The sequence below is a fragment of the Ictalurus punctatus genome, chromosome 1, assembly GCF_001660625.3.
Source record: "Ictalurus punctatus breed USDA103 chromosome 1, Coco_2.0, whole genome shotgun sequence".
Classification (NCBI taxonomy): domain Eukaryota; kingdom Metazoa; phylum Chordata; class Actinopteri; order Siluriformes; family Ictaluridae; genus Ictalurus; species Ictalurus punctatus.
This window is the reverse complement of record NC_030416.2, coordinates 26,292,164-26,318,228: the sequence shown is the minus strand read 5'-3', so window position 1 is coordinate 26,318,228 and position 26,065 is coordinate 26,292,164. Positions and strand designations below refer to the sequence as shown.

The following is a 26,065-nucleotide window of genomic DNA, read 5'->3' as shown; positions in this document are numbered from 1 at the left end:
CTTAGTGCTCGATTAGCGACCGATGCTTAGCAGTTCCTACTCAGTGTGGCTTAAGGTCCCTTTCAAGAACCTTCAAACTAACTGTTCCTCAGTGGTGGAATGAACTTCCAACCTCAATCCGGACCGCAGAATCTCTCACCATCTTCAAAAAACAGCTAAAGACCCACCTCTTCCGTGAACACCTAACCAACCCGTAAAAAACCAACCAACCAAACAAATACCTCAATTAATGGGTCTTATATGGTAGCACTACTTGTATTGTTCTCTGCTTGATATATCGCTTTGCTTGTGTTTCCTCATTTGTAAGTCGCTTTGGATAAAAGCGTCTGCTAAATAAATAAATGTAATGTAAAGTAATGTGAATGGGACAGAAGGGTGTGGCTCTATATGGTAGGAATGATAACCTTCCCCATCCCTAACCTTAACCTTTGTTAAGTTATACCCATCTTTCCTTGACTGCTCTAAACACACACATAAAACGAACTGATATATCTTACATTTATAATGCTGGACTTTTGGATCATGCTGGATCAATTTCTAGGTCATGAAAAATGAAATTTAGGCGGCATCAATTTGAATCTTCAACTTCAAATTTCAATTGTCCAGGTTGTGCTCACTATTGCTTCAGATTCCTGTTCTTCTGGTCTTCTGCTGTTGTAGTCCATCCACCTCAAGGTTCAGCTTATGCATTCCAAGATGCTTTTTTGCTCACCATAGTTGTAAAGAGTGGCGATTTGAACTGAACTGACACTCAAAACTGGATGTTTTTTGCAGCATTTTGTGTAAACTCCAGTGATTGTTCTGTGTTAAAACCCCAAAGAATCAAATACAGAACTTCGCTATACACTAATTGATCATTCCTTGACATTTTGTTCCTTAAGCCTGTGACCTGGAAATTAATTGAAGAACCTCATTAAGGACATAGCAAGTATTTCAATTCAATGAGAGTAATCGATGAGAGAAAAGGCTTCCCCAGTGAGGATAGAATCAGGTGATTCATATAGGTAAATCAAGTTTACAAAGAAACAAAACAGTCCAAAACAATATAAAATACAAAACTAATAAAGGTTCTTTTTTTTTTTTTTTTTTTTAAAGGAAGAAAGGGTGCAATTACAGGAGTGTAATTAAAAAATAAATAAATCAAAAATCCACTTTCAGCTAGATTCAACTTGTAAAAATATAAAAAATAATAATTTATTTATATTGGGTAATAGGCTATTGCTTTGAATATAAGTTACAATTATTACACAATCATAAAACAAATGGATGAAAATCTAAAGATTTTAACATGCTTTAATAAATCATCCAAACCTTGCAGCATTACAACTCTTTGTTTACTCCTCTGCATATGGTACAGTATGAATTGCTTGTGGATACACAGCAGCCTTTCTACATTAAAAAAACAGCAAGTTCCAACAGCTCTGATTTGGTCGAAGTGAGCTGCAATTTACATTAATTACTGAGCTACTGTTTCTATTTCACAGTGCACTGCATTTTGCATAGAGACAACCTTGTATGTGTTTTGCTGTCATCATCTGTACCACTGACAGTAAATTTGAGTAAATTGCATTTAGATGTGTGACGACAGCTAGTGCTGTCATGAAACATAGACAATGATATCTCGCCTCTAAGTCACCTAAAGGACAGAGTCTCTGTCTTCCTGGCTATCAACAATATTTTTCTCCATTTACCACACACTTGTCAGATAAAAAAAAAGAGCCACTGTCTCTATCCCCTGCTAATCTTCTCCCTGATGTGATACTTTTAATCTTCTCTGTTGTGGCAAAGACATCAAATTTGTGTGAGAATCACATGTCTGCTAACCAACACAGCAGAACGCCTCTGTAAAGAGTCTTGATGTATCCAGTGATAGGTAGAATTCAGGTAAATGTGTATTTTTTGACAAAAGTCTGTTGTGCTACATAATTAATAGCATTATTATTTGTTTATATATATATATATATATATATATATATATATATATATATATATATATATATATATATATATATATATATATATATTTGGGCTCAGTCGTTTTATGTATTTTCTTAAAGTATGGGACTTCAGTGACAGAAAATGGTGATTGGGGCAGTTAGGAAAACACACTTTACAATCAATCCCTCATTTGCAACATTCACATACTTCACTGTCAGGATCTTCTCTTTGGGGGCACTGTTGGTATACTAGTAATATGTACATCTTCAATTTGTTTTCAATGAACCTTCTAATGAAAGAACAAAAGAACAATTCATTGTCATTTAACAGACAAGCTTATTCAAAAAATACTAGCTATCTAGCTAATCTTAATGAATGCAGCAGAATGGAAAAGAAATGGTTTATTTATTGCCTGGGTGCCATCTGACATGAATGATCTTTCTAACATCAGTTTACAAGAAAGTGTTCAGTGTCAACAGCAGAAATTGTCATTGCTAAAATGAACTGTAATTTCACCAATAACATTATGTATAGTATTACCTGCTTGTCAACTCGGCAACAAAGCTGGCAAATATGAGTGGTTAGCCTCATAAACATAACCACAGATACCAGAATTATTGAATCAAATTCAATGCAGTGTTCTTTTTGCATGCTGTCACTATTAAATAGAATATTTCATTTTGGTGGGGTCAGTTTTAATACACTAGATATTTAGAAGCTAATGATTAACATTAAAACGCTGATCACAGTACATCTTTATACATTAAACAAGCATACATTTGGTGTATTTTAAGCATAAGGGACAAGGTTATATTTGAAAGGGCAAACTTTTACAGTATCAATTACTGTATGCCCAGAAACATACCTAATGTTTTTTTTTTCTGCATGAGTAAAAGCATTTTTTTTAAGAAGATATAAAATACTATTTATTATATAACATAACAAAATATCAATTGTCTGTTTGTTTACATCTACCCTGTTGAAGCCTTATTATTCCTATCCAAATCTTTACCTACATTGGGGGAAAAAAAGGTTGACCTACTTGTTATTCAGGACCAAATTAACTACTTTATAAAATTCTTTTCAAAACAACATGAGTATTTCTTAATTAAACAATGCTCTATTCAAATTTTACAAATATGTAGTTTGGCTATCTGAAGTTGAACACAATGATCCAAAAGATGCACAAAATAAATCCATTTTTTGCGTTCTCATTTTTACAAGTGAATTTATATAAGGCCAGTGCTTAAATTACCACCAATTCCATTAAACTTCCTGTTGCCACCTCCTCAAAAACACTCCTGAGTAACCGGAGATCTATGAAATCATACCAGGAACAGCTTTCTGGAGTCCAGATTACAAGAAGCTACCCAGAAGTGTGCATGTTCACAAATAAATCAAAATAACTCTTTCATTGGGGCCCCACAACAGTAATGAGTTCGCCCTATCTTCTGGAGTTCAAGTCCTGACAATACCACAACCATCTGTGGGAGGGGTGGCACAATTTCTTTTCCTTGTCAATCACAGCATTAGTACTTGACACACATGTTGGCATCCATGAGTTTATGCATGAAGAAGGCATAGAACTTCTGTCTGAGTGTGTTACACTTCCTCATGATGCTGCAAGAGTAGCAGTTCGAACAGATACAGTTGTCAGGTTTCACGTGTATTGGAGGAAGCCCAAATAGCCTTCACCCTCTCTGGCTGGTAGCTGTTGTATGAAGGGGTCAGTTGGAATTGGCTAATTTAATCTTGGAGAGAAAAGGGGGTAAAACCTCTTTCATTGAAATTCACATTGCTGTTACTGGTGGGCTATATATTTGCATCTAAATTCTAGTTTCTGTGATCTTTCTTGCACAATAAGACTCAAGGGATCTGCTGAATATTCAACTTGGCAGCTTTTGTTCATTGTTCCTTCTGGCTTAATAAATCAGTTTGCTGATCTGTGTTGCGAATTCCCAATTAGGGTGATCTGTTTAGCCTGCTGTGAGACTTTATTAATGAATACAGATCTGAATGAGTCACAAGGCTATTTCACATGTCACTATTAGGATACTGTCACAAAGCAAGCTTTAGAACAATGACTCTGATTAGTCTTTTCCAGCAGTAGGTGAGGAGGAAGATTGGGATGATAGCACACTAAGGGTGGCAGGTGCACCGCCTAACTATGAACAGGACAAGGTTGCATTTATCATTTATTATTTATTCCTATTCACAAAAGGAATGGACATCAGTGGAATAACTGGATTGTCTTCTTATTTGCTCTATAGTTTCTAATAGTCAGGGGATTAGTTAAAATGCAAAATTTCAAAAGGAGTAATAGACCTTTCATAGCTGTGTGATTTGATGTCTGATGATATTTTTTGTGAATTTTATAACTGGCACAGAATGACCTGGTTGTATTCTGTCAGCTACAATGAAACATGATGATTTATTAAACAGTCACGTTTCTAGTTCATATAATCTAAAAGTAATGTGGCAAATAAAGGATTAAAACACAGAGGTGTGCTGTTATAGGAAGATAATCAGTGCTGAGGTGGTCTGGTAAATCCTGACACGAAGTGGAGAAGGTATACACAGTTGTTACCTCACTAGTCTCTTTTTTCTGTCTGTTGAAGTTCATAAGACAAAAACCTAACAAACAAACAAAAAATATAATTTTCATCATGTTACAAAGAAAGCAGAAAACAGATATCAGAAATCATGAAGACGCTTCTGTGCAGGAAAACTTACTGACTGTTACAAAGCACTGACACTGGAGACTCCTTCCATAAATGTTAAATAAACGTGTTCATACAGAACACTTCAATGTTTTTCTTTGTGAAATAACACTTTTTAAAATTCATTTATAATTAGAATTAGACTGGGTGGAGCATCCAGCATACAAGTCCCTGTGTAAGTTGATAGAAACAATGTATTAAATGGTAAATGGTCTGCACTTATATAGCACTTTGTATCCAACACTGTGTCTCATTCACAAACACACACCAATGGTAGCAGAGCCACCATGCAAAGCGCTAACTTGCCATCGGGAGCAACTTGGGGTTCAGTGTCTTGCTCAAGAACACTTCGGCATGTGGAGTCACATGGGCCAGGAATCGAACCGCCAACCCTACGGTTAGTGGACAACCCACTCTACCACCTGAGCCACAGCCACCCTGCATTAGAGTTTGTGCTTTAATATAAACGTACGATTTTAAAACGAGCCTGTCAGAGCTGCTATTATTAAAAAAAATAAAAAATCAACACCTTCTGACCTGTTAGATTCCAGAATTCAACAGTGCTATGGTATAATTTAATGAACTTCTAAGGCTTTTTACAACCACCCTTCCATCACACAAATGAAATATCATGGAAGCTACAAAGTCAGTCCCATACTATAAGCTAACTCACTTTTATGTTTCATACTTTCAGAAAATTTTCATTTTGAGTAGCAAAAAAGTAGCCTGTCCATATTTACTATTCACAAACATTCTGACTGAATCTTTCACAATATACAAGCTATACAGTATCCCTCCAGGATTTTGCGATTTTTCAATTGTAGATATTAGTGCAAAATCAGGCAAACTCTGCAATATTCGAAGGAGCTTGCAATTTTTCTAAATTACTGCAGATTTTCTGCAGATTTAGGCCAAGATGTGTCATGTGACGTCATCACAATGCACAATCAGCAAAATCCCAATTCGAGTCACGTGCATTGAACATGACTACAGCTACAGAAAAGGTTTCATTTACCAACAAACATCACTGCAAAAGACTGTGCGAAACAATTTTGTGCAATAATAATTTGCATTGCAAATTTTGTGAAAAAGCCGTGACAAAAGCTAGCATTTTTTTTTGGTCACAACAATCACAAAAAAACTCTGCGAAATCCTGTACGGACTGACTATATGGACAAATTTATGTAGATACCCGACCATCACATTCATATTAGCCTTGCTGAACATTCAATTTCGCATTGGGTTGAGGGCTCTGTGCAGACCACTCAGGTTCTTCCACATTAACCTTGGAAAACCATAGGCATGTTTCACAAAGCCAGTTTCGGTGGCAGCCAAGGTAAGTTTGAGTTTAGTTTGAGCAAACCCTGGATTTTCAGTCTCAACACAGTGGATTGGTTTTTAATGGGTTTCATCTCCATGGTAAGTTACGCACCATATCTATCCTACTCTGGAGCAGGTTATATTCTGGCAGTAGAGAACAGTGACTTTTAAACTTTGGCCCTCTGACCCTCCTTTCCTCAAAAAAAGTAAACAATTTGCCTAGCTTACTGTGACCTCTTGTATAGTAGGCCAGTGCTAAAGCTACCTTTGACAATTCCAGCTCTGAAACAACAATTAATAGCCTAGTCCAGCCTTAGCAATGCAACAAACAAACAGCACAGAGCTGGAGTTGTCACCAAAATAAAATAAAAAAAAAACAGCTACTTTCTTAACAAAATGCAAACGTACGAACGAGGTTGTACAAATTAATATGAATTCGCAAAAAAGTAAAATGTTATGAATTGTCGTGAGACTGTGTTGAAATCCTCCTAACAAATAATTGCATCATCACACAAGCTGTGTGCACTTCAGCGGAATATGGTGACAGCGGCCCTCCTCCTAGCACACAACTAAATAAACTCTAACCCTAACCCTGACCCCCTCCTAGCACACAACAACTAAATAAACCCTAACCGTAAATCTGACCCCCTCCTAGCACACAACAACTAAATAAACCCTAACCCTGACCCTGACCCCCCTCCTAGCACACAACAACTAAATAAACCCTAACCCTAATCCTGACCCCCTCCTAGCACACAACAACTAAATAAACCCTAACCCTAATCCTGACCCCCTCCTAGCACACAGCAACTAAATAAACCCTAACCCTGATCCTGACCCCCTCCTAGCACACAACTAAATAAACCCTAACCCTAACACTGACCCCCTCCTAGCACACAACAGCAAAATATCATATAAGCCTGGGCACAGGCTCACAGCAAAGCAACCATTAGTGACAGACACTTAAGCCTCATAGAAAGTGAACAGCTGTCATGGCATTTTGGACCCCACCACCACAAACAAGCAACATGGATAATAAAATTTATGGTTATTTAACATTATTAATATTATAAATAAATAATATTATTAGATTGACACAGCAGCCTATTAAATGAATGTTATGGTTAATTTGGGAAAACTGTCATTATTATGCAGCAAATGTGCAATTTGATCGCTGACTTGGTAAATGTATAGACTGACTGGTAATTCTGCATAATCACTGGTTTCTTAAATAAAAGAATAAAATCAGTTAGCACAGCAGCCTGTTACATTTTAAAATAACTTTCCCTTTGATGATCAAATTACTTGAAAACGAAGTCCATCCTAGGGTTAGATGACTTGAAGCGTCCTGATGACCAGGGGCTGACTTGGATAACCTTCCTAAATCTGAAAATCCATCTCTTGCGCAGGACCCGCTTTCCGCTCCAAGCACCAAACAATCCCAGCAGTAAAGCACCTGCATCTTCGCTGATGCTGTCATCAGGAGTATTGCGTGTTCGTGTGTGTGTGTGTGTGTGTGATTACTGGGGTTGAAATGCCTCTCAAAATTTCTGCACCAAATTAAGCTGTGGTGTAGGTCTGGCAATTTTTCAATGAAAGTTAATCTACAAAACGGTGTGGATAATACAGTATAATAAATAAGATAATAATTATGTAGTACCAGTGAAGGGAAATAGTAATTCTACAGCATACAAATACATTAGAAAATTGTGGGCTTCCAACTTTGTGGCTTGTGGGGGAAAACCACATATGGGGTATGATGGTCAAGTGTCCATATACTTTTGGCCATATAACGCACAAAGGACTCAAAACCGATTCCTTTCCGCTTTCAAATCATCTGCAGTGTACGGCTCACAAAAGAGTCGTTCAAAAAGAATCGATTCGTGCTCGAGTCACTCACGACTATTATAACCGTGGTGCGCCGGGGCAGAGCGCAACACACGGGAATCTTCTCAACGGACCGGATTTGCTTCATAATGTTAGGGGATGGAATTACACAGCGGATTTGGACCAACATCCAGTATGCTGAAGAACTGCGTTTACGTTCTGTGTCAATCGCATCCCTTTAGCACAATCAGATGCACACAATCACAGACCATACTAACTGCACGTCCGAATTTATTGTACTCAGCTGACGGATTTGTATTCGTATTCGCTTAAAACTACAGGCCTGCGAACTAGACTCCTTCAGTCCTGCCCAGATATTGTACAGTTAGAGAGATGCCTATGTTGCAGCACCCAAACACTACTGCTGGCGTTTCTCACACAGATTATGAATGGAGGTACGAATACTACGATGACGAAGAGCCAGTTTCCTTCGAGGGACTCAAAGCACACAAATGTAAGTCATGCTTTTTTCTAACTGATTGTTAGATTTTTCTGATAAGGTCTTATCAGACCAAATGTCAGTCACCTGGCATCACATCTTTGAGAATTAATCAGTAGAAAGCTTGTGATTTCAATGTGTTACACAACCTCAATCTCAGAGTTCTATAAACAAATAGATGTGCACATTCAGACTGAATCAAGCAATAAGATCCAACATGCATAGTGAATATTTAACAACTCAAATAATGTGAGACTGAATTATATCACTTCTTAACATTCATGTCATTGATGCCTAAATTCAATGTTATGTTTCAGATTCCATTGTAATTGGCTTCTGGGTTGGTCTTGCGGTCTTTGTCATTTTTATGTTCTTTGTGCTCACTCTTCTGACCAAGACAGGAGCTCCGCATCCAGAGTAAGTCACACCATTAGCACTTGGAAATGCTTGAACCAGCTCAATCTCAGGAGCATGCCTCATTGAAATGCATAGTACAGCAGTCAAGATTTATATAGGTAGGCAGCAAGTAGTCTACAGTTCCCCATTCATGTTAATATCCATCTTATACATAACTGTTTGTGCCGTGTACATCTACTTACCTCATTAATTGCTCTTGCTCAATGTCTATATGCGTGTGTGCATATATATATCTTGGCTGTTTGTCAGGTTCGGTTAAGTCAAGTAACAAATCTAAGCTATCCAGCAACTGAATGAAAACAACACAGCGATCACACCTAATTAGAAAGACAATCTTCAGCAAAAACACAGCCTTATCTCCCAGCTGCAGAACTTTAAACATTTTAAATTTTTGTGTGATGCATGCATACATATGCAAACAGAGAACCTACGTTCATCAAACTTGCATAAAATGTAAAGTCTTGGTGGCCGAGAACCAAGCAAAGCAGGTAGTTAAGGCTGTTCATTTATAATGGGAAAATAAATGGTTAATCATATAGCTTTGTTTATTTATTTAATTAAATCGCTGTTAAGCCATGACTCATCCTTTTATTCAGCCTAAGGTACATGCAATCCTTTAACATCCCTGGAATGTGTAAAAGAAGAATAAAAGGAACATGGTGGAGGCATTTCACCCTGGGGTGCCAATCCATCGCAGGGCACAATCACATACACATTCACACACCTGTTCATACACTATGTACACTTTAGACATGCCAATCAGCCTACCATGCATGTCTTTGAACTGGGGGAGGAAACCGGATTACCCGGCAGAAACCACCACAGCACGGGGAGAACATGCAAGCTTGGTACACAGAGGTCAGCGGTGGGACTCAAACCCTCAACCCCGGCAGTGTGAGGCTAACCACTAAACCACCGTGCACCCCAACTTAAATCATTTTAAATTAAAAGGACTATGTACAGTATAAATGTTCAAGCACAGAATTTTATTTAAAATAAATATTTTTACATATTCATTTCATTTAAATGTAAAAAAAAAAAAAAAAAGCTTGAATTTGAAAAATATATAGACTAAAAATTCACAAATGTTTGTCGACACCCCTATGTGTCCTTTAACATCCCTTTCCAAATCCATGGGTATTAATATGAACTTGGTCCCCCCTTCACTACTATAACAGCCTCTACTTTTGGGAAGGCTTTCCACTAGATTTGTACCTTACTGGAGGAAGGCTCTGATGTCAGGTGAGAAGGCATTGCACACAGTTCAGTTGGATTGAGGTCAGGACTCTGTGCACCAACCTTGGCAAACCATGTCTTTATGGATCTTACTTTGTGCACAGGAGCACTGTCATACTGGAACATGTTTGGGCCCCTTAGTTCCAGTGAAGGGAAATCTTAATGCTACAGTACACAAAGACATCCTTGACAGTTGTGTGTTTCTAGTATGGTGGAAGGCCCACATATTTTTGGCTATAAAGTCTATAAATGACTGAACAAAATCCCTTGAACCAAAGAACAAATTAACAATTAGATGATGTCTCAAGAATAGAGCGATGTTAGATGTGCCTAAAGGACCCAGTAAATTCAAATGTTTGGAATGGATAAACCAAAGAATAATGTATATGTTGATAACGATAATGGTATTGGTCTGATACCTTTCTCATTTACTCATATTAGCACTTTTACAGCATTATCTAGAGTTTATGCCCTTATCCAGAGTCACTTGCAGGACTAAGAATAACATCAAGAACATTTAGTAAAAGTCAGTCATTTTATTTTATTGTCATTAATTAAAGAATAAGTAAAGTACCAATAATAACAGCAGGAAGACAAAACTATAATCCAAAAATCAAGGTTGAGAGAGAGAGATAGAACAAAAGGTCATACACAAAGTACCCAATCAAGTTAAACAGCTCAGACCTTACACAGACCACATGATTAAAGAGACTTTCTGAGGATTAAAAGGCTTTACAATAAGTCAAGCTACATTAACAGTTCATATAGGGAAAAATCAGGAAGTGACCCGGAAGTGGATGTGATCAGTAGAGGTTGTGCAAGAACTCTGGAGATTGTGCCCTCTGCTGGCATGGAAGGGAAATGTCCAGAGTGCTTCTTTAAGTCATTATTTAGTTGCTTATTAATAGGTTTCCCCAGGATTGGTAAGAAGGAAATAGCATTAGCCTATAACAGTTTGATCATAACCTTTAAGAAGAGGTGTCAGTGGTGTCTGAGAACAGCATGTATAAACATATCTGTTATAGGACCTGCAATAACAGGATTAAAAAAAGAGAATCGATCTCATTTAGTTACCCAGTTAGATTTTTATGGTCCAACTTAAGTAGTTCTTTCAAGACCTCATCTTCTCATATGGTCAAAGGGAAGCAGTCAAAAGAAAGGAAGCAGGGGCTGCAACCGGCCTAGCATATGAGTGCAAGGGTCTGTTTGACTGAACCTGTCAGAACCTGAACACACTGCTTGTGTAGCCTTATTTTTCAGTGGCTGAGAAGTGCAAAACAAAACACGAATCCAAAAACACATTAACAAATCCTAAAACACATTTCCAGTTTAATTTTTATTGAACATTTCTGCTGTACATTTTTGCCGAACATTTCTGTTGAACTAAACATTTCTGCTGAACTAAACATTTTTGCTGAAAATTTCTGCTGAACATTTCTGCTGAACATCACCTTTTTTCTTCTCTCCTCCCTTTCCCAAATATTCCATTGAGAAGAAAAAAAAAAACAAAAACAAATTGAGCAACACACAGCAGTAAACATTCACAGGGTTTTTTTCTTTTTATACTAACAAAGGAAAACAAAATTAAAAGTAAACCCACCCCTGGCTCATCATGGCTACCCAATAACTATCGCCGGTTATATAGATATTGTAAGACCCAACAAGAGGCACAAAAATTTAAGTGGGAAGTGTCTGTAACTCCATAAAGTATACAATAAAGGGATGCCATTTATAAAAAAAACTTGTCCGTAAAACCCTTCATCGTATACCTTATTTTCTTGAGTTTTAGAAAAAACATCACATCCTTTAGCCACTGGGAGATAGCACAAAACACATTAACAAATCCGAAAACACATTAAAAAATCAGACAAAACGGAAAAGGAAGGTATATTTTGCAAATTAATCATTTACCGCTGATTGGACAACACATTTGTCAATCAAGATATACAGGAAGTAACAAAATTGTATTTGTACTGGTCTTTTTCCAGTCTTCAACTGTTTAGTTTCAGTGAGTCTGTCCCATAATATGAACAAATGAAATTTTTTGTGACATAGCTAATCCCAATATAATTTCTCACACAGGAGTGCTGAACCATGTGAGGATTGTGTGCATCTGACTAGCTGTGTTGAGGAACTAGGCCGCCCTCGGGAGCCAGATAACACCAGAGCTGGCTTACCTCGACCCTTACTGGAGGAGTCTCACTTTCTCTTTAACTGCTACATTAATGAAGAAGAGCAGGCAGGAGAGCGGTCATTAAGCCAAACCCACAGAGTTCACACACAATCAAGCAGCAGTGAGTCGAGCGGCCAGGTGAAAACCGGTCGCCTAATTAGCCAGAGTACACACCTGGAGATGATGGAAGATAATGAAGCAGCTTTTCTGGCTCATTTCAACATCCCAAACTTTGTGAATTCTGAACTCAGCTCCACACTAGGTGATGATGACTTACTGCTGGGTGAGCCACCCATAATAATGGAAAGTGAATCTCATTCACATAGTACCAGTCACATTAGAGACTAAACACTTGAACCCCAGAATTTTGCCAAAATGAACATGCTAAATTAGTCTGACTGGAACAAGCATGTAAGGATGCTAAATAAAGTGGCACATCTACTCCAAAAGACAGACTGAAGTCAATTACTGAACTTCTATCATTCATATTTACACAGAACTCAACATTTTCTGTGCCTCATAGCTGGCACTAAGCAGATCTCTGTGGATTTTCCAATTCAGAGGTAGGCTGAGGTACTGAAAGACTCTATGAAGTGCCTCTTGGTAAAATATCCTTTATCCTCGTCTGTCCAAACTCTCTCACAGTAGCTATGTTTCCCTCCAAGTTCTATGTGGAAACATCCATTGCAAAAACATTTGATGAAAAGGGGCAAATGTTGAAAGAAATGACCAAATTTTGTTAAAGAAATTTTAGATTTGCTTGTAGTGAAAGGTTTTCACAGAAAAGGCTTGTTTAACTGTGATAATAACACAACAATTAAAACATGTAATAGCATTAAATGTAAAGGTTGTGTGTACAGTAAGCTTACCACCAATGTAAACTGTCATTTTTATACTGGATCAGCATATTGACCTGTAGAATTTTGCCCTTATTCAGTGTATAAAAAAACAACATGTGGTGTTTATTAGCTGAAACAATAGAACTCACCAAATATTATTAAATTGCTCACACATTCTGTTGGTACATTTTGTACTGAAAGTGTTTAATGGTATAATACAGTCATTTACAGAAGCTTGCGCCCCCTTTGGAATGAAGCCTGACAAATGTAATTAATATCAACAAGGCACTTGGTATGTTAGGTTGAGAGATTTTAAATAGAATTTCTTTATCATAACAAAAATGCTCAAATATTGGAAAAAATAACCAGTAACTATGCCAAATTCTTTCTCTCCTCTCATCAGCTTTTGTCATATAATTTATTTTGCCATTTGGACTGAAACAAGTCTTTTGATCCTGCAGAAAGCTATTGTGTTTGAGTAGTCTTATTAAATGATTCACTTTTTGGTATTTCATAGTGAGAAATTCATATGTACTGAATTTTTACCCAGAATGTATCCTGTTGTGGGGAGCAATGTTTGGGAAACAGGCATGTAACCACCAGCAACATTCACCAGATATATACCAAATACATGTACTTTCAATACTTTCAATTACTATCTAATAAAACTGCTGGGGAAATAGGGATGAGTAATATGGCATTGGTAATTGTATCATAATATGTTTTGTTTCAAACATATTGTTGAACTGTTATTAGAAGTTGAAACCAATTATAGAGAACATAAAAACAATGTTCATGTACATCAACCTGTATAGTAACAAGTAGCACAATAAATATTTTTACATTATGCCATTATCTAATTTATTATCTAACTTGCAGTATACTGATTTTTTGTTGCTTGTTACGTAGCCTATTTTTGTAAACACTAAATAAAAATGATTGATCTCATTGTATTTCATTAAGCAGTTTTCAGTGTTGCACTATCACTTTGTTGGTATATCATACATACCTTATGTATTGCGAAAATGGGCCTCATTTATCAGTCTTTCAAGTTGTGTGTAAATGTTTGCGTGAGCCAAATCCTGAGCTAAAAATTTCCACCAGATTTACTAAAGTTTCTGAAATGCTGATTTTCTTTGTACTCGTATGTAGATGTTGATCATCCATGAAGTGTAATGCTCATTCCTGAATCTTCTTTCATAAAATGTTATAAATAATCAAAATCTTGTTTGTTAAAAAATAATGAAACAGTTTTATTTAACTTTTGCTTAGCATTTTAAATGATTTCAAAAATTCACAAGACACAGTCCCATGATCAAAATGGGAAGAAAAAGGGAAAGTGAAAAACAGTGCATTAAAATGACGACAGCAATGTCCAAGTGGATAAACAGAGATTGGTAAGCTTAACCTATAATTTTTATGACTGTAGGTTTTGAAGTTAATCAACATTTAACGTTGTTGCCTGAGAGGACAAAGTAATTAATGTTAATATCAGTTCATTTCTGAGTGTTTCTGTCGTTCAAAAAAAAGTTGCAGTATGTTTGTGAATGGGCATTCGATTTACATTCGGGAGAAACAGAAGATTGTTAAAATTGAGCCACCAAACACAACCTAGTTATTGGGCTTCTAAATTTGAGAGAAACAGGAGATTGTTAAAATTGAGCCACCAAACACAGCCTAGTTTTCACCTCATCCTCTGTTAATGCAGAAGAGCACGTTATGTCTTGCAGCGCGCAGTCAAACATGATATCAGAAACCACTGGATGTGGTGTGAGTAAATTATTACCTCATCCAGATGTAGTGGTTGCATGAAATAATTAGATAAGAAAGAAAATGACAACACATTTAACTGCAATACTTGATTTATTTTTGAAAATATACTTTATGTACTTTCACTACTACTTTGTGTCATTTAAATTGGGTTATGAATTGTATATTTGTTACACTTTGAAGCAGTTTGAAAAGTGTTTATATAAAAAGGAAAACATTTATGCTTCCGTTATAGGTGCAAATATATCAGCTTCACATGACTATTAAAAAAAAAAAAAAAATAGTCGGAATGACTCCAAAGGCCACAAACATGTCTATGGATTTTTACATTTTTTTATTTGTAAACACAGCATTCCAGCATAAGAACCTTATCCCATCTGTGAAACATGGTGGTGGTAGTATCATGGTTTGGGCCTGTTTTCCTTCATCTGGTTCAGGATGACTTGCTATCACTGATGGAACAATGAATTCTGAATAAGGAAAATGTCAGGACATCTGTCCATGAACTGAATCTCAGGAGAAAGTGGGTCATGCAGCAAGACAACGACTCTAAGCACACAAATCATTCTACCAAAGAATGTTTAAAGAAGAATGAAGTTAATGTTTTGGAATGGCCAGAACCAAAGTCAAAGTCCTGATATTAATTTAATAGAAATGTTGTGGAAGAAACTGAAGCAATCAGTTCATGTGAAGAAACCCACCAACATCCCAGAGTTGAAGCTGTTCTGTACTGAGGAATGGGCTAAAATTCCTTTTAGCCAATGTGCAGGACTGATTAACAGTTACCAGAAATGTTTAGTTGCAGTTATTGCTGCACAAGGGGGTCACACCAGATACTGAAAGCAAATTTTCACATACTTTTACCACTCACAGATATGTAATATTATATAATTTTCCTCAAGTATAATATTTTTGTCTCATTTGTTTAATTGGGTTATTTTTTATCTACTTTTAGGACTTTCAAGCACCACTTGTATCTTTTATTTTCTGAGACTTACCAAAGTGGACCATGACTTTACAGTGGAAATGTGTAAAATACTAGCACAGGGGTGACTGCATTAATAGATTCCTAGCATTTACAATTTATAGCAATTATATTATCACTTTAATATCAATAAATATTAAGAAATTTTTAACAATGAACTCTGCAAACACGTTGCATGGCTTGTTTTGCAGCAGACTTTCAACTATTAAAATTTTCTTGTAGTGGTAGAGTTTTGTGCTGGTACAGACGTGACTTAAGCTGGATACATTTGATCAAACTGCACTATTTTTGGCCCTATGTCCTTGCTTGACTTTCATACTAGCTGGGCAAGAAGGGTAATGGTAACCAAATTTTTCACGGATATGGCTCACGGATATATTTATATTATAATTTGTCTGATGGAAGCACTTTTAGCTTGATCTAACTAGCTAGTGATATACCTAGCTTCCAAGAATGATATTTGAGGGCCGTTCCTGACTAACATTACATGCAATTTTTTTGGTTGTTCCAGCTCCTGCACTGTGTGGGACTGCGTCTCTGATTTCTTAGAAGAGCAGTCATGACACTCTGTGCTTTGATCAGCTAACCATTGCTCCAAATCAGAGAGCTAGAAAGAGAATTAGGGATGTGTAACCAGCAGGGTCTCCAGACTGCAAATTCAAATACATTAACATAAAGCAGAGGAAAGTCAGAAAATGCATGTTATTCTGAATAATATTATAAAAATTATAAAAAGAATATTGGTTACATTGGACATGATCCCAAATTCCGGGCAAGCACTACTGACTATAAAAATGTATTCATTCACAATATTGAACTATAGAATGAACCCCAAATTATCAAAGGACTATTGCAAGGATGGACAAATCATAAATTCATTGTCTGGGCACCTAAAGCCCTGGGTGCACTGAGCATGCGTTATAGGTTGATTGGCATTTCTAAATTGTCCATAGTGTGTAAATGTGTGTGTGTGTGTGTGTGTGTGTGTGTGTCTGTGTGTGTGTGTGTCTGTGTGTGTGTGTGTGTATGTGTGTGTGTGTGTGTGTGTGTGTGTGCGCGCGACTGTGCTCTGTGATGGGTTGGCACCCCGTTCAGGTTTCCCCCACCCTGTGCCCACTAGGATAGGCTGCTGCATAGGATAAGCAGTACAGAAAATGGATTGATAGATGAATGAGAGACAAGTTATGGTGGTGATCTCTGCATATGAGCTAACTGTCTGCAAGGCAAATAGTGATAGAAAATTAATAGCCCAGACACACAGTCTGTGTGGCCTTTGCACCTGAGGTGCTGTAGGAAACTGTTAACCTTTGTAATTGATATAACACAAACTGATCTTTTCCAAAACGATTCACATCAGTCCTTCTTAATCAGTGTGGTTCATTTCACTTTTCTGTATTATAAGCAGAACCTTGTTGCCTAGCCGTATAGCACTGCTAGATCTCTAATAAGAAAGTTCTGTCGGTTAGTTTAGCTAAAATGTACCAATCATTATAGCTATTTGAATATAGCTATGTAATGAATACTACTGAAATAACCTGTTTTGCAGTGTGATAAATTTAGCACAAAAGCGCACTTTCACTTTTATGTTTTCCAGGGAGCCCACCTGAGTGCCTGAGGCAACATACTGTATATGTCCTTAGAAAGATGTTAAAAGAAAAAAACCTCAGCAGGAACACAACACTGTTGAGGTCTGAACTATGAGCTGGGTAAACAATATCACCATACATTTTGTGATAAAAAACAGCAACACATAAGTAAAACATATCTTAACCAGAATTGCATTAACATCAATAAATAATGTTTACAATCCCCATTAAAAAAAGAGCAACTGATAGAAATGAACTGTACACAAACAATGTTAAAGAGCCCTGCGATTTAGAGCTTTAAATAGATATATACACTTTCACTGTTTCCGGCATGATGGTTTGCTCTCAGTGATTTAATTTCAGGATGAGAACCCAGGAAAGAGCTTGTTGTACAATTTCATCTTTTACATCCGTTCTGGTCTGTTCAAATTCATAAATTTACTGTAAATAATTGCATGTCCTTTAAGCAAATTTATAATATATTACAAAAAAAATAGGAAAGCTGCAGCTACCAATAGATTTAGTTTGCCACAGTTCACTCTTTGGCAGAAGAGCACTTTCCACCCCTGCTTTGAATCACCTAACCTAGTCCTTATTTTATATCTGACTGTAATGACTTTGATCATTATACAAGCCAGAGATCTGTGAGTCTGATGTGCTGCTACTGTTTCTCTGTTGAAAAGTATTTTATTATTATCATTTTTTTTACTTTTTTGCAAGTAAGGCAAGATTTTATTGTACAGTTCTTGAGGTGTACATGAGGATAGACAGCACACTTTCATAAAACACAAGGCATCCAACAGGAGGAAACATGTCTTCTTTTAACCTCACTTTAGGGCATAAGCGCCAAGGAAAAAAGAATGAATGAGGTCAATATGGACATTGGTTTTTTTTTTTTTGGTGTACTGATTGCCTGGATGTATGAGACGTTTTATCTTATTTCTACCCCTTATGGGTATACAACTGAACTGGACAACTGCTTGCTTGTGACCTTTGTCCATGCTGTCTTTACATGTCTCTCAGTTTGGAGGTAGGACATGTCCTTAACTCTGTGGTGAAAGGTCCATGCACAAATCTGTAGAAGACTAAGAAATGTCTACAAAAGCTGTATAAGCAATGTACATTTCTCCTCATATGAGTTCAAATGCAGAAAAAAAACAACAAATTTAGGGCACCACTTAACATATTGCAGGATTATGAGTAGCGTGTTTTACATTACTCATAGCAGTGCTGTTCTAGGCTGTATGCAAGTGCAAATAACTGTACTTGATCAATTGAGTCATTGGAGTTATTTCTGTAATGTTCTTTTATATTGGTGTTTCACAATAAATACAAAACTGTACACTGAACACAGATTTAAAATGAGAGGGGTCATGCTTCTGATGTGAACCAAAGTTCATTGTTTTCTCCATTCTTCTCTACTTTGCCCATGTTTTCTTCAGCTCATTATGATCTTCTTTACTTAGTCCAGCTCAAGGTAAACTAAAATATATGGTCATACAATGCTGTGATATAACTGGGTCAAAGACAGAGAAGCAATAACAGCTATAAAAAAAAACCTTCTACTATAACGATGATCCTCATTTCACAGCGGTGCTGCTTCAGGCTCAACAGTTCAATGTTGAAATAAGGTTCCTGTGTGTGAGGAGTTAAGCATTCAGGAGGACAGTTAGTGCTTTTCTCTGAGTGTGTTCAGCAGTTCAAAACGAAGTGGTGCCTGGCATCATGTCTTGAAGGAAACACAAGCTAGCCTTCCCTGTCCCTGTTTGATAGCTGTCATGCAATAGAAGAGAGCTGGCTGGTGGGTTGGAATTGGCAAATAATCAAAATTGTTAGAAAATTACGTAGGACAATAATTTCCCTATACAGTATGTGATTGAGTGGCATCTCATCTCATTCCTGCTTTTTGCCCTGTGTTACTGGGACAGGCTCCAGAACCACCATGACCTTGACCAGGATAAAGCACTGAAGATGAATGAATCATCATTAACTCATGAACTAACTGAAGATATTAGATTAAATCCAGCATCTTTTTTTTTGTTTGCGTCTACATCACAAACCAGGTGTTGTAGATGATGTAACTTCCTTCAAGACCATCACCACACATGCAAACCAGAAACCATGGATGACTGCTGAAATGCGCTTGCTGTTGAAAACCCGAGACACTGCTTTCAGGTCTGATGACAAGGCAGCCCTTCGCACAGCAAGGGCCAATCTGTCCCAGGGCATCAGAAAGGTAAAGCACAACTACACAGAAAGAACTACACACCAAGGACACAAGGCGTATGTGGAAAGGCATTCAGGCCATCACAGACTACAAAACTACACTACCTGTCTGTGATGATTATGGCTCAATCCCAGATGCCCTGAATGAAATCTATGCACAGTTCAAAGCATAGAACAACATGCCACCCCAACTCTCACCAACCAAGTACTTCATCTGGTCTACAGTAGACGTTAGGAATACTCTGTCAAAAGTTAACCCACGGAAAGCTGCAGGTCCTGACATTATACCTGGCAGGGTGCTCAGGGAATGTGTTTATCAGTGTGTTTCAATGTGTTTATTATTATCTGGATCCTGAACTTTCTGACCAGCAGACCCCAGTCCGTCAGGATCGGCAACTCCACATCCAGCACCACCACATTGAATACTGGTGCCCCCGAGGGCTGTGTGCTCAGTCCACTGCTGTGTAACCTGCTGACTCATGACTGTGCGGCCAAGTTCAGCTCTAATCACATCATTAAGTTTGCTGATGACACTACATTTGTAGGCCTCATTAGCAACAATGAGGATTCAGCATACAGGGAGGAGGTGAACCAGCTCACAGGATGATGTAGAGACAACAATCTATCTCTTAATGTTGAGAAGACTATTGTCGAATTCAGGAGAGCTCAAGTGGACCACTCACCACTGCACATCAATGGAACAACTAAAGTTTCTTGGTGTGCACATGACTGAGGACCTCTCCTGGACTGTCAACGCTACCTGCGTAGTCAAGAAGGCCCAGCAGAGTCTCCACTCCACAGGCTGAAGAGAACCAAACTCCCCCCTCCCATCCTCATGTCCTTCTACAGAGGGACGATAGAGAGCATCTTGACCAGCTGTCTCACCATCTGGTATTGGAACCGCAAGACCCTACAGAGAATTGTGAGGACAGCTGAAAAGATCATCAGGGTCTCTCTATCCGCCATCGACACCTCTTTCTTCACAAAGCCACCTCTTTTATCCACAAAGCCACCAGTATTGGTGATGTCCTCTCTTACCCTTTTCATGGACTATTCACCCTCCTGCCATCTGGCAGAAATTACAGCAGCATCCATACCACCACCAGCAGACTCTGCAACAGTTTCTTCCCAGAGGTAGTCAGAATACTCAACACCCTGCTGCCTCCCAACACTCACCTGGGATAGTCGAACACCTAACCTAGTAAGACTCACACCACTGCACATGCACTAACCCAGTAAGACTCAGTACCCCATGCATGCTACACTTTACATAGCTGCATCAGTCACTTTATATTATGGAACTTGTTTTTTGCTACCAATATTGCTGCTATACTTCTGCTGCTACATTACACAATAGTTTACAGATTACAGTCTATGTTCTGTGTATATATTGTCGTATATATTTTCTGTCTTGTGTATTTATTGTTCTGTTCTGTGTATTTATTGTTTTGCACTCATCTCACACTGTTGTGTATTGCACTTTATGTAGTCTTACGTACTATTCTGTGTTGCAACACGGTCCTGAAGAAATGTCATTTCGCTCCAACGTATACAAGCTATATAGAGGACTGACAATAAAAACACACTTGACTTGAATTTATATGTTGGCATTTCTACAGCACCGTGTATTGGTATTTTCCAGAAACAAATATATCAAACCATTGAATACAAATATGGCAGTCTGAGTTGTGTGCGCAAAACACCAACAAATACTAGCTTGATCAGATAAAAAGTATAAAAGATGAGTGAAATTCTTAAAGAGCTTAAAAAAAAGGGAGTCAGTTAAAAAAAAATACAGAGTAAGCTCTAGGGGAGCAAATTACAAGGTATATTGTGCATAGTAAAAAAAAAAATTAAAAGTGCATAAGTGCACTTTGTAGTAAAACAGAAGATATACAGTAATAAAAATGTATAAATGAAGTAAAGTGTCAAGTGCATTATATATACTACGATACAAAAGACAATGTGCAGGAGACTTTCTCCAGAGTAATTTTTCACTTGATGCAAAATATATTTTTTACCCTGTTCTTTGAGATTAGATAAAAACATATTCTGACTTACAGTACTCCCTAGCATTTTAATTACACTGGACCTTATTTATGATTTTTTATTTTTTATTTTTTAGCAAAGCTGTGTGCAAACGATGAACTAAAAACAAACATAGAAAAAATCTGCCAGATTTAAAAAAGTTTTAGAAACACTGATTTTCTTCTCACTCATGTGTGTATGTTGATGAATACCAATCACCCATAAATTACAGAGCACATGTACAGCACAGCTGATTTGCATTTATTGATGCCCACAAAACTCCATGAAAGGCTAAGCTCACACAGCTGAATTGACAGGCAAACAGCAATAAAAGACTTTCTCTGAGGCAGAAGTGAAAATTATTTGTACTCATGCCTAATGCAATACAAGTATATTATTTAACAGCACAACAGCTGAAAGGCCAAAATCTGGAGCCAAACTACAGAAAAGGTAAATTAGATGTGAATTAAGTGAGATGAAAAGAAAATGTTTTTAAAAAGGGCACCCAGGTGATTGTGGATACCAAACACATCACAGAGAAACTGCTATGTTTAATTTTCTTTTTTTAAATTCAAAGTGGAGTATTTCTGCGACTCGGGAAAAAATGCCTCATGCCCTCCCTAATGTTATGCTATAAAAACATAAAGGTATGTGTCCGCTGAAGCAGATGGTCCGTAGCACAGTAGGCAGTATATGGCACTGCAGCATGAGAAATGTCTGACTGGCCAGTTATTGGTCACTTAGTGCTGACTCTAATAAAGTGCTGCACATCATTAAAAGAAGATATCATGGAAAATAGACTCACTTATACACTGCCTGAGTCGTTCCTGAGTTGAATCGAATGACTGGGCTTATTTGTTTTAATTTATGGTTTTATGTTGCTTGCTTTTTATATAATTATATTGAAATATTTTATATTAAATATTTCTTTAGTTAATGCCATTTAATATGAAATGACTTGGCTTCACAAAATACTCATTACATTTGCATGTAATTGAAATACAGTACATAAGCTATTTAATCTTGACAGCAAAATCTATATATAAAAGGGCAGTAACTCATCATGATTTATATGATTCGAAGCCGATCAGTTGAGATTTACATTAGTTAGTCTTTTTATGCGTAAATTTACACACACTCACGAGTACGCACAGGATACAAACATTTTTCCAAAATGACAGGATTTTCATGAATGCCAAATGTCATGTAACCGCTCTTATAAGCTGTTCCATTTCAAATGTGAGTATGGACACTCTACTGTGGTCTGCTGTGTCCAGACACCATTTTAAAAGTGAATGTGCATGGAGGAGTGAGATACATTAAGAAAGTGCTATTAACCATTAAGTAATCTTTGTTTCTATGGCAACAGCTTCTGTGGTTCTCTTTTGCTTTTGGTATGAAATGTTCAGTGTTAATTCAACTCATAAAAAGATACAGACCATACATCAGGACCAGAAAGGCTTGAATACTGTGCTTACATTATTCTTGTTGTCTTCCCTTTAGATTCTGCTCTTCAGCGCTCAGTACTGAAACACACATACACATGTGACATCTAAATAATCAACTCCAAGGGCAAATTTAATCTATCTTAAAAGATTACCAATACCACAAAACATAATACATTTTTAAAACCTAAATTTATATACTGTTCTTTTTTCAAATGTCAACAGTACAAAATAATTTCTAATGAAGAATTGCTAGAGCAGTTGAATCCCATTAAAATTGCATTTTAAGTTTACAATTAATTAAGATTTAGTATTCAAAAGCATTCAAATATAACTTTGCCTATAATTTTATACTTCCACAGACAAAGCAAACAGTAGTATGCTACTGTATACTACGTATTTCATGATAAACTGTAATGTTTCAAATTAATTTGTATTATTTAGCCACTAATATATTGTCATATTGCTAATATTTTGTGTATATGTGGCATTAAAGGAGTAATAATTCACACAGTGAGCCTGAATCTAAAATGGATTCACATTCACTATATATAAATTATGTATTGTAGCCTAGCATAATGGTGTTATATAACTTACATAATGTGCTGTATGTTAAATAGTGGTTATTGTTACATTGATCATTTTTGCTATTTGAATAGGTGCATTTAAAAATACAGCAAAAGTGTTTCCATTAAGCTGCCAGGTTAATCAATGTGGCCTTGTACAGCATATGCATGCACCATGCACATGGTATTTATTCACTTAGGTTCCATTTCTATCAATTGCCATGCATAGCACGTGTGATTTTTTAAAATACAGACATTCCAAAATACAATATTCATGTTACACTTTGAGATATAGGTTCCTAATATAATCTGGCACATGGCTGTATTTCAGAGCTGTAGCCTGCTGCAGCAGAGTGCTCTCTTGCATCAGTAATAATTTATAATCTCGATGTCGGGTGTCAGAAGACAATAGGTTCCTTTTTGAGCCTGGTTACTCTAAATCTTTCTCTTTCATGTAATTTTAGGGAATATTTCCTTGCCAATGTCACCTGGCTTGCTTATTATGGATCTAAATCAGCATAGGGATTTCTGCAAAGGTGATTTGTGACATGTCTATTGGTAAAAGTGATATATAAAGGAATTATACAGGAGTTCCTTATGTTCCTACATGCCCATTTAAGTGAAATAATTCAATTGTGGAAGTGCTGCTCCATGGTGAGAGAATGTTTCATTCGCTCCTTTTGGCCCTCGAGTCCAGTCTCCAGTATGTGGATGCGTCTCTCGAGAATGTGAGGGCTGAGGAGCTGCACACAGATGACGTTCTCCTCCCCTTTCTCCACCTATAGCTGCTCCAGCAGACATCATTGCAATAGAGAATTTGGCCTATGGTTCAGAATCTCCTCCATTACTTTCACCGACAGGTGGTTTTCAGGATAAATGCACTGTGAATTACAGCTCTCATTCAAAGCCTACTGTGCTATACTGTAAATCATAAAAAAGTAATCCCTCAACCTCACTTTTTACACAAATTTGTAAAATCAGAGGGGCTTTTTGCCATAAAGTGCTTTTTACCATAAGAGATGCTTTACCATCATGCATCCTATGTCCGTGACACTGACCATAACTGTAAGTTACCTTCGTGTCTATTATACGTATATTGTTCATTTGTGATTTTGTGCTATAAAACCATTTGTTAATCTATCTCTCAATACTCTATAGTTCTTCTGAAAGAAAGTATGATGCATTAAAAATGCATGATTGTTATGTTTTTTATGGTTAGAGGAAATAGGTTCCTAAGCTAAAGTTTTAGTACCTGAGACACGTTTGAAATCGACCTCTGACAAGCTAATATAAAAGGCTAATACTTGCAAGTTTAAACAAAACCTCTAACAAGTAAATTAGGAAAGGCCTAGGCATGCACATTAACAGAAACCTCTGAGCTAATAAAATAATTGTTTAATAAATAGGCTATTTAAAAGCCTCTGATGTAGGAACATCATTTTAATGAAAGTTTTGCTTGAACTACTTTAAAGTAAATACTATTAGAACAATGAGATCTTAAACTTCTAGCACTAACTAGAAGATTATTCTATGGAGTCAAATAAATAAGTTAACAGGTATTATTAATTGGATTCAAATAATTAATTAAATGAATTGGAGACAGATATTTAAATCATAAAGCTAAAATATGCATTTAACCTTCGGCTGCACCTATTTCCATCTTTGGTTAGGAGAGCAGTTGGCTAAGTTAAATGAATCCTTTAACACTACACTGGTAAGAGGGAAGTGGTAAATGACCAGTATGAGACAAATTGCAGAAAGTACTGTACTTGTGCGAACAGAAGTCTGTACATTTCTTGGAATGAGGACAATTTCTTGATGACTTTGTCATGCAGGTTTGAATAACACAAAGCCTGAAAAAAGAAATCTGCACCAGTGAAGAGAGTGTCTGAAGAAGGCAGAATAGGACTGAAGGGAGAGAAAAATGAATCTTAATTCTTACAGTGCTTAGGATAACAACCCCAAAAGACAGACATGTCCTGAAAAAAAAATAGACACAGCATAAAGAAACCAGTGAGGAGCTCAGAGCAAACAAGGTACACCTCTGCCAAAAGTGTGTGCATACCTGTTGCTCAGGGTTCTGAATTTTCTTGGCATCTTCAGCACCTTCACTTTCTTCTTCTGCTGGTTAGCATGCTTGGCCACCTCCATCTTCAGCTTCAGCATGCTTCAACTGCATGATGGCCATTATGACCACAATGACAACCACCATTTGATATTGAGGAAATAATTCACAAAAATCCTTTCGTGTTTTATTGGTAGCAGGGTGCCACCATGGAATGTAATCATTTTTCTCAATTACATTTGTGCACTGAAAGAGCCACATTGTCTCGTATGTTTTATTTGTACAAAATAATTATTGATTTGCATTTGACCCACAGTGCTACACCAAACTCTGCTGCACAGCAGTTTTATAAAATTGAAGCTGTTAATATTATGCAATACGGGTACTTCTGCTTTAACCCACACATTAACAGTATCTAATAACAT

The 26,065-nt window shown here is 37.0% G+C and overlaps 1 protein-coding gene across 1 annotated transcript; it reads left to right on the top strand.

The window, feature by feature from the left end:
• Positions 1-7,828: 7,828 nt before the first annotated feature.
• On the top strand, positions 7,829-14,137 carry mrap2a (melanocortin 2 receptor accessory protein 2a). Its single transcript, XM_017457717.3, has 3 exons — positions 7,829-8,319; positions 8,622-8,721; positions 12,040-14,137. Exons 1-3 carry the CDS (start codon positions 8,199-8,201, stop codon positions 12,476-12,478), a joined length of 660 nt encoding a protein of 219 aa, XP_017313206.1. The 5' UTR covers positions 7,829-8,198; the 3' UTR covers positions 12,479-14,137.
• The last annotated feature ends 11,928 nt before the right edge of the window (positions 14,138-26,065 follow it).

What these genes read in the sequence shown, in the direction of transcription:
- mrap2a (XM_017457717.3), top strand. Translation starts at nt 8,199, where the DNA reads ATGCCTATGTTGCAGCACCCAAACACTACTGCTGGCGTTTCTCACACA. An exon ending in GGGACTCAAAGCACACAAAT is followed by an intron (nt 8,320 to 8,621) that starts GTAAGTCATGCT and finishes GTTATGTTTCAG; the next exon opens with ATTCCATTGTAATTGGCTTC. An exon ending in ACAGGAGCTCCGCATCCAGA is followed by an intron (nt 8,722 to 12,039) that starts GTAAGTCACACC and finishes TTTCTCACACAG; the next exon opens with GAGTGCTGAACCATGTGAGG.